This window comes from Penaeus chinensis, chromosome 21 (assembly GCF_019202785.1).
Source record: "Penaeus chinensis breed Huanghai No. 1 chromosome 21, ASM1920278v2, whole genome shotgun sequence".
Classification (NCBI taxonomy): Eukaryota; Metazoa; Arthropoda; class Malacostraca; order Decapoda; family Penaeidae; genus Penaeus; species Penaeus chinensis.
Window position 1 is genome coordinate 13,701,209 of NC_061839.1, and position 15,000 is coordinate 13,716,208.

General features: G+C 36.6%; 2 protein-coding genes across 9 annotated transcripts in view; one reads left to right on the forward strand and one right to left on the reverse strand.

The window, feature by feature from the left end:
* Positions 1-7,559, forward strand: part of LOC125036323 — a 19,670-nt gene extending 12,111 nt beyond the window's left edge. For all 7 annotated transcript variants that reach the window (XM_047628837.1, XM_047628842.1, XM_047628838.1 and 4 more), the window contains one exon: positions 3,316-7,559. In XM_047628837.1, the coding sequence (XP_047484793.1) occupies positions 3,316-5,517 (2,202 nt within the window). In that variant the 3' untranslated portion in view covers positions 5,518-7,559. The remainder of the gene's footprint in view (positions 1-3,315) is intronic.
* Positions 7,560-14,371: 6,812 nt separating this feature from the next.
* Positions 14,372-15,000, reverse strand: part of LOC125036324 (lactoylglutathione lyase-like) — a 1,995-nt gene continuing 1,366 nt past the window's right edge. For both annotated transcript variants that reach the window (XM_047628845.1, XM_047628846.1), the window contains exons 5-6: positions 14,774-14,863; positions 14,372-14,656 (exon numbers count right to left, since the gene is read on the reverse strand). In XM_047628845.1, coding sequence (XP_047484801.1) covers positions 14,568-14,656; positions 14,774-14,863 — 179 coding nt within the window. In that variant the 3' untranslated portion in view covers positions 14,372-14,567. The remainder of the gene's footprint in view (positions 14,657-14,773; positions 14,864-15,000) is intronic.

Below are 15,000 nucleotides of genomic sequence, written 5' to 3' on the forward strand. Positions count from 1 at the left end.
CTTTCATCGTAAATATCCCTGTAGTTGAAATCTCTACACTGTGTTATGCTTCCAATTTGTAAGCGGTTGGTAGCATGCTGGATGTGAAGGAAGTGAAGGATTTGTGTAATATTGGATAGCAGTCTTTCTTTTAATTCTATTAAATGTTTTACTGATATTATTTAAGTTTTCTTATTGTTATCTCTGACATTGTTTATTATACTCTAACTTTAATAGCTTACTTTCAATTCTGTAGATACTCAACTGCTATACATTAGTTCTCAGTTTGCATTCCCCCTTCCCCTCTTTCTTTTTCTTTCTTTTTCCCCATTGGTGAATCATAACTTTTATTATCTACCCTTTGTCTCTTTTTGTATGAACATATATTCTCTCTCTCTCTCTCTCTCTCTCTCTCTCTCTCTCTCTCTCTCTCTCTCTCTCTCTCTCTCTCTCTCTCTCTCTCTCTCTCTCTCTCTCTCTCGCGTGCGTGTGTGTGTGTTTCTTACCTAGTTGTTTCAATACAGGGGAAGAGCTAAGAATTGATGCACATTTTTGGCACACCATATTGGGAGATTGTTCCATGTTTCAAAAAGTTTGTTTGGAAAACTGAACTTTATTGCCTCTTTTACTTTCAATTTAAGTGTGAACTCCATACCACTTCCATGTGCTCTAGACTAGGTCTTATGATAGTTGCAATGATCTTTACCAAATCTTCATCCACATGCGTGAATACCCCTCTTCATTTTGGCAATTAACCCCAATATTTAATGGACCGATCCTTGAGAACTCTGCTATTACTTGTCTCCATGTTGAGTGCTTCCCTCTAATTGCTGTGCTCATTTGTTTTTAATGTTTAAGTCTTTAATCATTCAAAGAGTTTGCCTTTCACTCCACCTAGGTGTTCTAATTTTGATAAGTCTCTTTGTTTCTGTGACACCTCAAATCCAGCTGTCTCTTTCTTGTAATATTTTGGAAGCTGTCATAAAGATATGAGATTTGCTACACATGATCTTCCCTCCCTAAAAACAGATTGCTTATTTAATATCTTGTGTTTTTCAAGTACTTCAACCCATTGTATCTTACTTATCCTTTTTAGAAGCTTATATATTATGGTGGTTTTGCTTGTCACTGCCATTATATAAAGGTGTAATGTTGGCAAGTTTCCTGTTTTCTTTCATGTTCTTGTATTTATATAAACCCCATCCCACTGGGTGGCATGTACGTATATGCCATGGTGCACCAATCCTGGGGCATGTACGGTCATGTCGTGCATACTGTGGTGCCTGGGCCACTATGAATACAGCCTGGGAGAGAGGGCTTTCGCATTGAGAAACCACCTGGCCGCATTGGGTTAAACCACTTTCCATTTCTTGCTTCAGCTTTAAATCCTAAAATAAATTTGCCTGCTTCTTTTCTTACAGGCTTCACAAAATTGTGAATATTGTACTTCAATGTTCTCTTCATCTAGGATTTTTAAGCCATCAATGAAATCTTTAAGGCTTCTTTAATTACCTCACTTGTAGTTGCACTTCCCCTTTATTTCCTTACTTGCAGTGAGTTTTTCCTTTAGTAGACGGTATACTAGTTTTATAACTACATGGTCCCCCTTTTCCTAGAGGAGGACAGTACTCCTTATACTTTGCTACATCTTCATGCTTGGTTAATATTAGGTCAAGCATAGGCAGGCTGTTGAGCCCTCTTACCCTGGTATGATCTGATACATATTGGAAAAGGCAGTTTATGACTTCTAGCCATTTATTTTTACAGTCCATGAATCTGGCTGTGCTCTGGGATCAAAACTATCCCATTATGCTATTAGAATACTGTTACAAGAAGTTCTTTTGTATTGGTTTCCAAAATTTGTAGCACTTTGAAGAGCTTTATATTTATATATATATATATATATATATATATATATATATATATATATATATATATATATATGTATATGTATATGTATATATATATATATATCTAACACCTTTAAAATAATTCCTTTCCTTGTTAATATTGTTACTCCCTCAGTGTCCATTTACCTTGTATTTTCTCCAAATATTATTGTTTCTGAGTCCTAATTTTACATCTGTAGGGGAGTCCAGTTTGGATTTAGTGACACATGTTAAATCTGGTTTATTCATTTCAATTATTTTATCTAGTTTTAATAATTTTGAGGATAAACTACATTTGTATATACTATTTCTATATAATCTTTGGTATACCTTTTGGTTGCAAGACTAAGGTTGGTTTGTCTCAACATTTTGGTTACTATAGTCGATATGTTTTGTTTGGAAGCCTCTCATCCTCTAAATGAACAAGGTTTTTCTTCTTCTCCTCCTCCTCCTCCTCTCAGTCCTTTTTTTTCTGTACCTCTTCCTTTTCATTTTTATTATTCAGTGGTAGTTCTTTGTCATCTTTGGTCATATTTTTCCTGCAAATTTACATTTTCTTCATGTATTTTCAAACATTCTGCTATAAGGCTATGTACTTTGGCTTTAAGAGCCTCAGTTGTAACTGCTTCTATTGCTTCATTTCAACTTCATCTTAGGTCTGATCTTAGTTATTGCCCATTTAACAAACAAAAACAGAGTAGTTGTCTCTGTGCACAAAACACTTACCATGTAGGATTTGCAGTCACTTCTCACCTCCCTTACCTTTGCATTCACATCCAGCACACAAAGCCTCACTTTCTTTTAAACATTTTCACATATTTGTTTACTTTATAACCCCAATTTATTTTGTAATGAACTACTTACATAACCTATGGTTAACAGACAAAACCACCCATTGCCTGATCTCTCCGTATTTAACATGTACCACACTCTCTGTTTGTGTGTTTTGTTTGTTTTAAATGAATAAATTAATTGTAGGTTGTGGTTTGTTGGTACTGTCAGTATGTTTAGATAGATTTATGAACTTGAATTGTTGTGCTGACAGTTTATTATTATTATTATTTTATTGATTTTATTTTTATATTTATATTTGTTTTCATTATTATTATTATTATGATGATGATGATGATGATGATGATGATGATTATCCTTTTTTTTTTTTTTTTTTTTCCTTTTTATATACAAATTTTCTCAATTTACTCACTCAAACAGTTACTATGCCATAGTGACAAAATTAAAAAGTTGTAGAATTGTTAAAGTTGAAAAAGGCATAGAAACACTTGATTGTAATGTTTTAGAGGCAGGCATATTTATTTATTTTTTTAAATCTGGATTTATATTACATATTTCATTACATGAGATCTTTCTCTATTTACATTTTCCTGTTGTCGAGACATTGTTGATCATGACCAGTTTGCACATCTTTTAAAGTTCATTTTTTTTTCAGATGAGGATGCCTCCAGTCCTCTTGGCTCTCCAAGAGAGTGTGAATGTAGCAGAAGCTGACCAAGGTAATGAAATGGCAGCAGAAACAACAAATATCAGCCAGCAACCTCTCAATCCAGAGCCTGAGGGACTTCCTCCCATTATCCTGGGCAAGCAAGGAGATCAAGCAGTGTCAGCCAATGGAAGTGTGGACATCAGTATAGAAGCAAGAATTCTGGATTCCAACACTGAAGCCTTTGTACCAGTGACGGAAGATAGTACAGGTACAGATTTTGACAGTGAGATCATTTCCACATTACCGACTGCTTTAGCAGAAACCACAAGACAAACTGCATATAATGAAGTTTATTCTCTATCCAATTTAAATAATGAAATGATGAGGGAAAGTTCTGGGAATTTCAGTGAAGTAGAATCACAGGAATTTCAAAGTACAGAGTATGCAGAGCTTGAAACCAGTACACCACCTATCAGCATAGATTTCACGAAGGCTACCTTGTCAGACACTGAAATAGCAACCGATGATTTCGATGATGATTCAGAAAGGCTAACTACTGTAACTGCAGTTGAATTTGAAACTGTAACTGATAGAACTTATCTTGTCCTTGAGGATACAGAGATTTATGAAAGTAATACTGTAACTGATTCAGGTGATGGTGATCATACCAGTAATACCAGTACTGATATGTTCACTGTAACTGACGCCTCAGTACCATCTACTACCATATTATTGGACATTCCAAAGACAGAAGTTCCCAGGAATGAGTGGATGGTGGATGATGTAGTAAGTAAGGATATTCTTCTTGAAGCTTCCCCAACTGCAGGCGTAGGGGAGGTAACTGATGTTCCCCTGATTGACCCTTCAAAACTTGACTTTAAAATTGTAACAACAAGAAAGGGGCTGCAAGTAGATGCCCATGATACTACATTTGACCCTAGTCAAATTGCCAAAGCAACAAGCTATGAAGGTTCTTCATACTCCACAGCAACTAGAAGTGCAACAGTAACCACTTGGGTGGATCCTGATGGCAGGAATGTTCTCACCCAGAGGCAGTCTAATTCAACAAATAGCAAGACTTCAGATGAAATAACACATTTGAAAAATTCAGAAGAGGCAAATGAAGATCCTATAATACCTAGTCATGCCCTTTCAGAGATAGCAGGAGACAACTCGCCACTGAAAGATTTAGATGAAACCCTTATGATGCAGGATCAACCTGAAGTTACAAATGTTCATGAAGATGGTAACAAAATAACTGCAGACAAGGACATTTATGTTCCAAGACATGAGATGTCTGATATTGATGATAAGTACATAAATTTGAAAAATGAAAATATTAGTAACTTTAGAGAAATATCCAATCAAAATGACTCAAGTGTGCCTAAAAGTGAAGTTACAGGAGCAGACTCTCCAAATAATACATCAGATAGCATACCTAAAGAAGCTCATGGGTATCATAATCTTACTTTCAGACTGGAGGGTCATCCAATACAAGACAAGTCAAATTATTCAAATGATGACAATATTAAGAATACAACAGATTTATTATATGAATTGCCCGGACCAAGTGTACAGAGTAATACTGAAGTTTACTTTAGTACTTCAGTAGTTATTGCTCTTTCAGTATGTTGCAGCGTCGTTTTGCTTGCAGGTCTTGTAACATTTACATTATGGTTATGTCGTAGACATAGGAGTAGAAGTAAAATATATCTAAGTCATGAAGCTGTAAAACCAAGAGCATTCTTCACAAAGCCAATGAATCCTGCACTGCTCCCAGATGAAAGCATTAGAGACCCACAGTATGTTTTGGAGTTCCAGAGACCAAGGGCACCTGTAATGTTGGGTAATGACCAAAAAAATATAATTTTCAAGTCAGAAAAATCAGAGGATCTTGGCTTAGGTTTAGAAAATGATGGTTTCACTGATATACCTCTTGAAGATCTCAAGATTGAAGGCTATAAAAAAAAGAAGAGACACTCACAAGATCCACCAAAATACAGTTCCAAAGCTAAAATGGAAAGTGACACGGACTCTGGAATAAGAGTTTGGTCATCAACAGGATCCTTGTATACTGCCTCACCACAGTTAACACATTGTTCAGTACCACCACCACCTTACTCTCCATCAATTGGGGAGGAACCTGTGTGTTTGTCAGTTCATTCACTTCCTTCTCTTTCTAAAAAGTTAGGGTTAATTGATTTGTAATGGTCATTGTTTGTGTGTTCATATAAGTCATTTAAGATGTGATATAGTGTAAAGGTATATACAATATATATATATGTTCCATTGACTTGCCATCTTGGAAGATTCCAAGACAGTAGGACCATACAAAACTTTTCAAATGTTAGTTTAAAAAGTTGTCTCTCTAATCTCAAATTGTGATATTCAAAATTACAAAGAAATTCTGGAAGGATCAAATCCCTGTAATGAATTTATTCTAATTTGGCCCAGGTACAGTGCGAGTAGTTAGCCATAAAATCTTTAAAAAGTAAAGACTGTTATTAACATTGTATGTTATAACTTTATTTAAAACAGTTTTGCTAAATAGATGTTCCTAATTTATATACGTGGGTGTGCTTATAAAAAGCCAATTGCAGTGCTCTAAGTTTCTTTTGGAAATTTGTTAAAAGGTGAATATTTGCGTTTTTTTTTTTCATTTTCATTCACCAGTAGAGTTTGCTTTTTGGGAAAATAACTTCTGATGGTTACATCTTATTTTTCTTGTGTATCCTTTTTTAAGTGTAGATGTATCAAGTTTTGGTTCAGTGTAAAAGTCTTATGAGTAACAAGCAGTATGAGTCTGCCAAATCTTTATAAAAGTTATGTAGAGTAAACATGCTTAAAAAAAACACAACAACAACAAACAGTTATTGGTTTCATTGGTATCCATATATATATATATATATATATATATATATATATATATATATATATATATATATATACATATACATATATATATATATGTAAACAAACACACATGAAGAATATGAAGAAGACATTGTGTGCAACAAGCCTCCACAGATGTGATCACACAGTTTGTAGGGTCATTGCTTAATTACAGTGTTTTCTGAGTCAAGTTTACAAGTTTGTTTACTCAGTTACCTTTGACTTAGGCTGTTCAATACACAAGATTTTGTTGTTATTCTATAATGGTACAACTACTCAGCATTAAACAAATATTCATGTTAGTACACCTGGAACCTATGAAAAGGTTTTCAAACTGGAGCTCATATGATAGTGGCAAAATACTGGCAAATACTCCTTTTGTTATCTTTGAATAATGCTGTTTTCTGAAGAGCTACCATAAGTAGTATGAAAGTGCAATTCATTATTTAATTTCTTATATATTTATCTCTTATTTATTTATTTACTTTTTTTATTAGAGAAAAATATCAGTGTCGTTACAGGATATCACTGTCTCTGGAATTTCCCCTTACCTATATGGTTACTATTGGGTCTAATGCTCATGATGAACCATTACTATGATACAAGCAAGCAAGAGAAGTACTTAATATCATATGGTATGAATTTGTGGTTTTCCATGTACAGATAGTAATATTGATGAAGTGCCACAGTAATTTTTTATGCTGTACATTGCTACTTTTGGGTTTCATTGTCATCTGCAAACCAAAGACTAAGCTCTTTTTTATTTTTTATTTTATTATTTTTCTTCTCCATCTGTTGGGTTAGTCCTTTCAGAATATCAAAGAAATACCTCAGCGTGTACATTTTGTAAATATTTATACTTCTAATGGGAGTTACAGTTTAGCTTTTTAGATAGGTACAGTTTCCATCCATTGTTACCAAAGCCATGTTACATTTCTTCCCCAATATCTTTTGTCATTTTTACTGTTAATATTATACAAATTATGAAAATAAAAAGTTATTATACTGCATTCTAATGTTTAGAATGCATTGATTCTTGGGTATACTTTTGATGTAAAGTGTCCTGTTGTGTTTGTGATATATCTAAAATGTATGCCGTATCAACTGCCAAGGTACTTTGTATTGTGATATATCAGTAACATTTATAAACATACACAACAATAACGTTTTTACTTTATTAATGTAAAATAAATTCATGTTTGGTTAAGAGTTTGTATTGTCACTTGCCAGTATAAAGAATTTACAGTAGACATAAGCTTGAAGTACCTGGTATTATTAATGCAGCATCAGATAATATTTTTAGGTTTCTGTAATCTTCAGATGTAGCTGGAGTCTAATAATTACAAAGAAAAAGGAAATTGAAATTTTATTTTTGTCCTCCCCACATAAACTATAAACAAACAAAATATTTATGCATTGTAAAGATCAGCCACTAATCACTCATGCAGTAAAACAGTTAACCCTATTTACCTTAGAATGAGAATATAAAATCTAAAACAAAAATCTTACCAGTCTGTTGTTATTTTTCCTTGTTCACTGTTTCTGAATTCATCAATCAGCAGTTCAGCTCTTCCCAAGTTCAAATTAGTGCATGGACTAATGAGTGGAAAAAAAAAAAATACAGATTTTACCTACAATCCCATCCTATTGTTATAGGGGGCTGAGGAGATACAATATTAAAGTTTTGTTTTCTTCTCACCCACCCCTAATCCCTTGCTCCTCATGGGGGGGGGGGGGGGGGCTTAGGAGACTGAGGCCAGGGCCCAATGTAGGGGTGATCCCCTACCATGGCCTCAACAAAATTTTGTATGGTATTTCCCCCCCAATCCCTTGCCCATTGTTGTCGTGGGGGGGCTTAGGAGGCGGAGACTGGGACCCAATGCTGGGGAACTCCCCAACCTTGGGACTCAGCCTTCGACTCAACAAATTTTGCATGGTCTCTTTTTTTCCCCTACTTTTCCGCTTCTATCCCTTCACCAACCCCTTCTACTATCCACTTCCTAAGGTGTGAGAGCCGTGCTGAAAGGATGAAAGGCTGACTTTGTGCCAGTCCTGAACGGCCTGAGGGAGCCATGGGCACGGTATTCCCCTGCTCTAGTTGTCTAGCCCTTACCCCTCAAGGGACCCTGAGGAGTGGACCGTTTCTCTCCCCAACATACTCCAGGCATACCATGGCCAACAATGAAGATTTTATACCATTATTAGATAGCACATTTATTTTGCTTTTAACCATTAACCATACCATTATTAAAGGCAATGAGGCTTGCCTCTTCATCAAATAGCTCCACCAATTCAAACTCGCCTGATTCCCTGACCCCAGGCTCTCCTTTGACCACAGCTCTGAACACTACAACTAATACCCCCTCCTCAATGCCTACTAGTACAGTATCCACCCTAATCAACAGCCCAGGAGACATTTCTACTCTCCCAACATGCTCAACTTCAACAACTATACCCCCACAACCTTCTTCATCAACTACCCCATCCTCCCTTATTACTACCTTACAACATTATTGTCCACCTCCCCATAACACTACTCCCTCTTCCACACGCCCCAACTACCCCATCCTCCCTTATTACTACCTTACAACCTTATTGTCCACCTCCCCATAACACTACCTCCCTCAACACTACTCCCTCTTCCACACGCCCCCGTCCTTCTACTACCCCCATCTCTACAAAATTCTTAAATAATCTATTTAGCCCAGCCAAATCTGTTCACTTCCTAAGGTGTGAGAGCTGTGCTGAAAGACCTCCGGGAGCCATGGGCACATTATTCCATTGGTTAATCATCTAACGCGTAACCCTCATGGGGATCCTGAGGGGTAGACTGTTTCCTCTCCCCATTTATTTCAGGTACACAATTGCCCCTCTCAATCCCTTGCCCGTTGATGGGGGGCTTAGGAGATGGGGTCTGGTACCCAATGTAGGGATCACCCCTGCTTTGGTCCTCAGCCCTCGCCTCAACTGATTCTGCATGGTCTTTTCTTCTCCTCCTCTCCTTTTCCTTTACTTTATTCCCTTATTCTGTCCACTTATCCTAATCTTTAAACTAATTTTTGCCATTTTCTCCACAATACTTTATCATAATGCTCCCTACACCCTTAACTCCTTCCCCTTCTAACAACCTTTATGTTATACTATACCCCATCTCTACCCTTTTCACTACCATACTACCCTCTAGTACTGTTCAACCTGTAACTTTATCCTAATTTTTAACTCATTCCTGGCCCTTTTTGTTAGTCTACTTTACCAAAGTGCCATATGACCTTTGATGTCATGTAGCACTTCCTTACTAGGGGGCTCCCCCAAGCCTCATGCTATCACTGTATTTTGGATATGCCACTAGTGACCTTAGATGTTGGTGAGCAGAAAATGTTCAATAAATAAATAAATCACCAGGGCCAATAATTAAGATTTTACTCTTATTAGGGGCATTAAGGCTTGCCCCATCATTAACTAGCCAATCTAAATTTGACCCCCCTAATCCTTTGCTTGTTGTCGTGGAGGGGCTTTGGAGACGAACTGAAGCCCAATGGGCTTCGCGTCAACTAATTTTGCAGTCTTTTCTTCTCCATCTTTCATTTTCCTTCTCTTCTTCATCCATTTATCCAAATTATTAACTCATATTTACCCTTTTTGCAACAATACTTCACCATAGTGCTGTGTGCCCTTTGATGTATGATTCATTTGTTTATTTTGACCATTGACCATTCTGAAAATCACAAACATCACCTTACTGAGCCAAATAATTTTCTTACATGAGGGCTTTGTGCCCAAGCCCCACCCTATTATTATATTTTGTATATGCTGCTAATGACCTTAGATGTTGATGTGGCAGAAATTTTTGAATAAGTAAATACACAGTAAGGTACAGGAAAAGAAATAGAAGGGTGAGTAAATGGGTTCAGACATGGATTAGCAAAAGAGAGAAAGAGGGGCAGGTTAAGGTTAATTAGATCAAATGGTGGGGGGGGGGGGGGGGGGGGAGTTGTAAGAGGAAAAAGTGAAATTCCATCAGGATGTCCACAAGGGTTTGCAAAAGGGGAAAGGGGAGGGTTATTATGAATGGGTGTTGGAGATATAAGAAGGGAACAAGAGTAGGAGGATAGATGTCACCGGTCACTTTGAGTGTAGAGGGAATGAGAGCAGAGAAATTGGATGGTGGATGAAGGATTGACATTTTCTGGGGTCCTGATTAGATACTGCTGAATGTACTCAAAAGTTTATGAAAGTGAGTTGGTTGGAAAGGTCTGAGAAATGAAGTGTTTATGAGGGGATGTGGTAGAAGATGGGGAGGAGTGTTTAGATGTCTGATGTGACAGGTGGAGAGAGGAGGGGTATGCATCCGTTAAGTGATGGAGATTGGAATGTTTTGGATTTAGAATAGGAAAAGAATTTGTAGGAGGAAGAGATACTAGGGAAGATGTAGAAACATATTGGGAGGAAGGGGTAGGGACAGAGCATAAGACAGGAGGGAGCACAGGATAAACCCTTCATAATGCTTCTTGTCTGGCCTCGTGTACAGTGAGACCAAGTTTGAATCTGAAAAGTCTGAAGTGAAATTTTGTCCCTTCAGACTGAATCTTGTAGGTAGGGCAGCCCCTATAAATTACATTATGGGAGCTGCTACAATTGACACGTGTGATTGCGCAAATAGTTTGAACAATCATGACCAGGCTAGCACATAAAGAGGAGGGGGCTATGAAGAGAAAGTGATTGGCTGGGTAACCAAGACGCCAATATGTCTGATATTGACCAGATTATTTTATTTATTGAAATTTTTCTGTCCTGTCAACAAGAAGCTAGGGATGGGGAAGGGATATTTATTTATTTATGGATTGAAAATTTTCTGCCATTTCAACATCTAATGTTGAAATGGTGTGTTCAAAATACAGCGATAGGGTGGAGCTCAGGGGAAAAGCCCACAGGTATGACTTTTTTTTTGTACACAGGGTGATGTTTGTGGATTTCCAGGGTGGTTAATGGTCAAAACAAACAAAAGTGCCAGACATAGCATAATGGTTGGTTAATGGTTAATGGTTAAAAGCAAAATAAATGTGCAAGACATCTAAGGTCATGTAGCACTATAGTAAATGGTAGTGAAGGGTGGTTGAGTTAGTGATTAGTTGTCAAGGTTGGGCAAAGGAATTGACGAGTAAATGGGTTAAGGTTGGGGAAGGTAATGTATAGGGGTTAGATCAAGTGAAGGATGTATATGCATTTGAGGAATGAAAACAGGTTGTCAAAGCAGAAAGTGTGAGAAGTTGTGGGAGGGATCACAAAAATTCGGTCCCATTTGGCTGGGCTAAATAGATTATTTAATAATTTTGTAGAGATGGGGGTAGTAGAAGGACGGGGACATGTGGAAGAGGGAGTAGTGTTGAGGGAGGTAGTGTTATGGGGAGGTGGACAATAAGGTTGTAAGGTAGTAATAAGGGAGGATGGGGTAGTTGAAGAAGGTTGTGGGGGTATAGTTGTTGAAGTTGAGCATGTTGGGAGTAGAAATGTCTCCTGGGGTGTTGCTTAGGGTGGATACTGTACTAGTAGGCATTGAGGAGGGGGTATTAGTTATAGTGTTCAGAGCCGTGGTCAAAGGAGAGCCTGGGGTCAGGGAATCGGGCGAGTTTGAATTGGTGGAGCTATTTGATGAAGAGGCAAGCCTCATTGCCTCTAATAATGGTATGGTTAATGGTTAATGGTTATTCATTGTTGGCCATGATAAGCCTGGAGTATGTTGGGGAGAGAAACGGTCCACCCCTCAGGGTCCCTTGAGGGGTAAGGGCTAGACAACTAAAGCAGGGGAATACCGTGCCCATGGCTCCCTCAGGCCGTTCAGGACTGGCACAAAGTCAGCCTTTCATCCTTTCAGCACAGCTCTCACACCTTAGGAAGTGGATAGTAGAAGGGGTTGGTTAAGGGACAGAAAGGAAAAAGTAGGAGGGGAAAAAAAAACCCATGCAAAATTTGTTGAGTCGAGGGCGGAGTCCCAAGGTTGGGGAGTTCCCCAGCATTGGGTCCCAGTCTCCACCTCCTAAGCCCCTCCACGACAACAACGGGCAAGGGATTGGGGGGGCAGACATAGCATAATGACAAAGTATTGTGGCAAAAAGGGTAGAAATTAATTAATGGTTAGAATAGGTGGGCAGAAGAAGGGATGAAGAAAAGAAGGAAAAGGAGAAGAAAAATCTAAGGCTTAGGACAGAGACTGAAGCCCAATGTAAGGGATCACCCCTGCCTTGGTCTTTTCTTTTCTCACATTCATCAACCTTCTCTTCATCAGCCCCTACTGTCCACTTTTCTAACTCGCTTTTACCCATTTTGCCACAATACTTTATCATAATGCTGTACTTGGGGGCTTTGCCTCCAAGCCCTACCCTATCACTGTATTTTGATTATGCTGCTAATGACCTTAGAAGATGATGTGCAGAAGCTTTTCAATTTAAAAAAAAAAAAATAAGCAATCTACCATAAAGATATCAATATCCTTAATATGTGAAACCAACAATTTTTCTATGCAAGAAATTTTTAAAAAAAGGTAAATTATTATACAATACAGGATGGGATCAGTCTAAAGGCAAGAACAATAAGAAAAACAGACCATGGCAGTAGGCAACATAGTAGTATAACAGAACAAAGCCATAGAGCATGCTTATAACACAAGGAAAGTTAGCCCAATTTGGGGCATTTTACGATTAGAACTTTTTGGTTTAGGAATGTTCTCTATTATTTTTGTTATTATTTATTGATTATTATTAATTAATATAACCATCAATATTTATGCTGTAATCAGTAAAAATATTAATTTTATGTATCATTATAATTTTTATTTTACTCTCTTTTTTACAGTGTTCTGTGTATGACACTAAATTCATTGGTTGCAACAGGATAGCAAATTCTGTCTGTAGCTTATTTAATACAAGGCCCATGACTAATACTGGGGGGAGAAAGAGCATCATGGGAAGGAGTCTAATTAAACTTACTACAGGATCATTTTTATGAAAGTCAAGAACTAAGTTCATCAATTTCAGTGCTTTTAAACAATTTACTTTTTTGTGTGAAATGGTATGTGGAAATAATTTGCATATAATTTTTTTTTTTAATTAAATAGAATTACCAACACATCAAAAGAATATACACAAGACCTCATGGGTAGCCCTTTTGTTTAGGAAGCTCTCTTGTATACTGCATACAGGATATATAAAGTTAAGTAATTTCAATTCTTTGACTGATATATCATTAAAATTCTGAAGACAAGCCATTAAATGTCATCCAATAAATTAATATGGGAAACTTTATGCATACTTTCTCACCCCCAAACTTATAAGGGTCTGTATTCAGAGACATTTTTAACCTATGGACTAACATATGAAACAGCCATAGATAACTTGAGGGGTCTTAAGTCCAATATATACTATTTGACAGTGCTTCGCAGGCAAGAGTGGAAAGTCCATCACTAAATACTTACATCTTTAAGAGAAACCAGTGGATTGTTCTGCCTGTAACCGAGTGGAATCAACAGATTCTGCTTATGGACTGATGTTCCACAATTCCCCCCCCCCCTTTCTTTTTCTTCTTCTCTTAATGGTGATACCATACTTGATCTGGACTACTGCCTTGTACAACTAATCAACCACCTAGTCATCATCAGAACCATATATGACACTTAAACTAGAGAGATCACAGCCTGCTGGGCATGACAGATCATTTGGGTTAGCCTTTACAATCTAGTATCCCTTCTTAAAAACAAGTAAGATACGAAAAGCTACTTTGACAGAACTATCCCATCACTCACATATTTAAAAATCTGAGTTCAACCTTAATTTCAGAGCCAGTTACTCATAATATGATACACAATAATTATGCAAAAAATGTAATGCACCTGTGTATAGTAAAAGACAAATTCCATATAAGCTTAAATAGGCTCTTATCATATTTAAATTTCTACATATCAAAGTCAGTATAGAGACTTTACCAACATGTTTATAATACAATATTAGAAATATGTATATTTTCTATTCCTTTTTTAAAAATCTTTATTTTATTTATTTCTTTAATTATACCATAAGAATATATATGCAAACATGCCAACACAAGACTTGTTCTGAGAGGGACTTTTCCAAATAGCATTATTAGAATATATAAAGAGGGGTTCAATAAAAGTTAAAAAGACAACTTTTGACATTAGTAAACTTGTATTTAATGTCATTTAAATAATATATTTTGGCTAAAAAAAAGAAAGTGCCTCAAATTTTAACCATGACTTCATGAACAGTCATTGAAGTAGTGGATAACAAACAATACATTCATAAAACAATTTTATAAATACAATTTGGAAGCCAAAAACTTAAACCCATTTCTATGAGTTAAACCAGTGTTGCAATGGTTCCAGAGTTGAAAATTTCAATCCAGTACCCATCTGGATCTTGAATGAATGCAAGTCCTTTCATCTTTCCTATTTAATAAAGTAAAGAAAAATAGATATTAATAATGGTAATGGTTTTAATATGTTAAGGTTTCTCAAACTATATATTTCTTAAATTACACTAATCAAGGAATGAGGAAAACTTACCATCATTTGGCTTTTTCACAAACTTGACCCCAAGGGACTCAAATCTTTCACATGCCTTATCTACATCAGGAACCATAACTCCAATGTGGCCTGGAGGAATTGGTAATAAAAAATGAGTTTTCTGAATAACAATCTACATAACTAACTTGAACATTAAGCATAAAAAAAAGGATTCATATTTTTTTTTTTTTTTTATTTCAAGTACTTCAGACTCAAATATATATAAC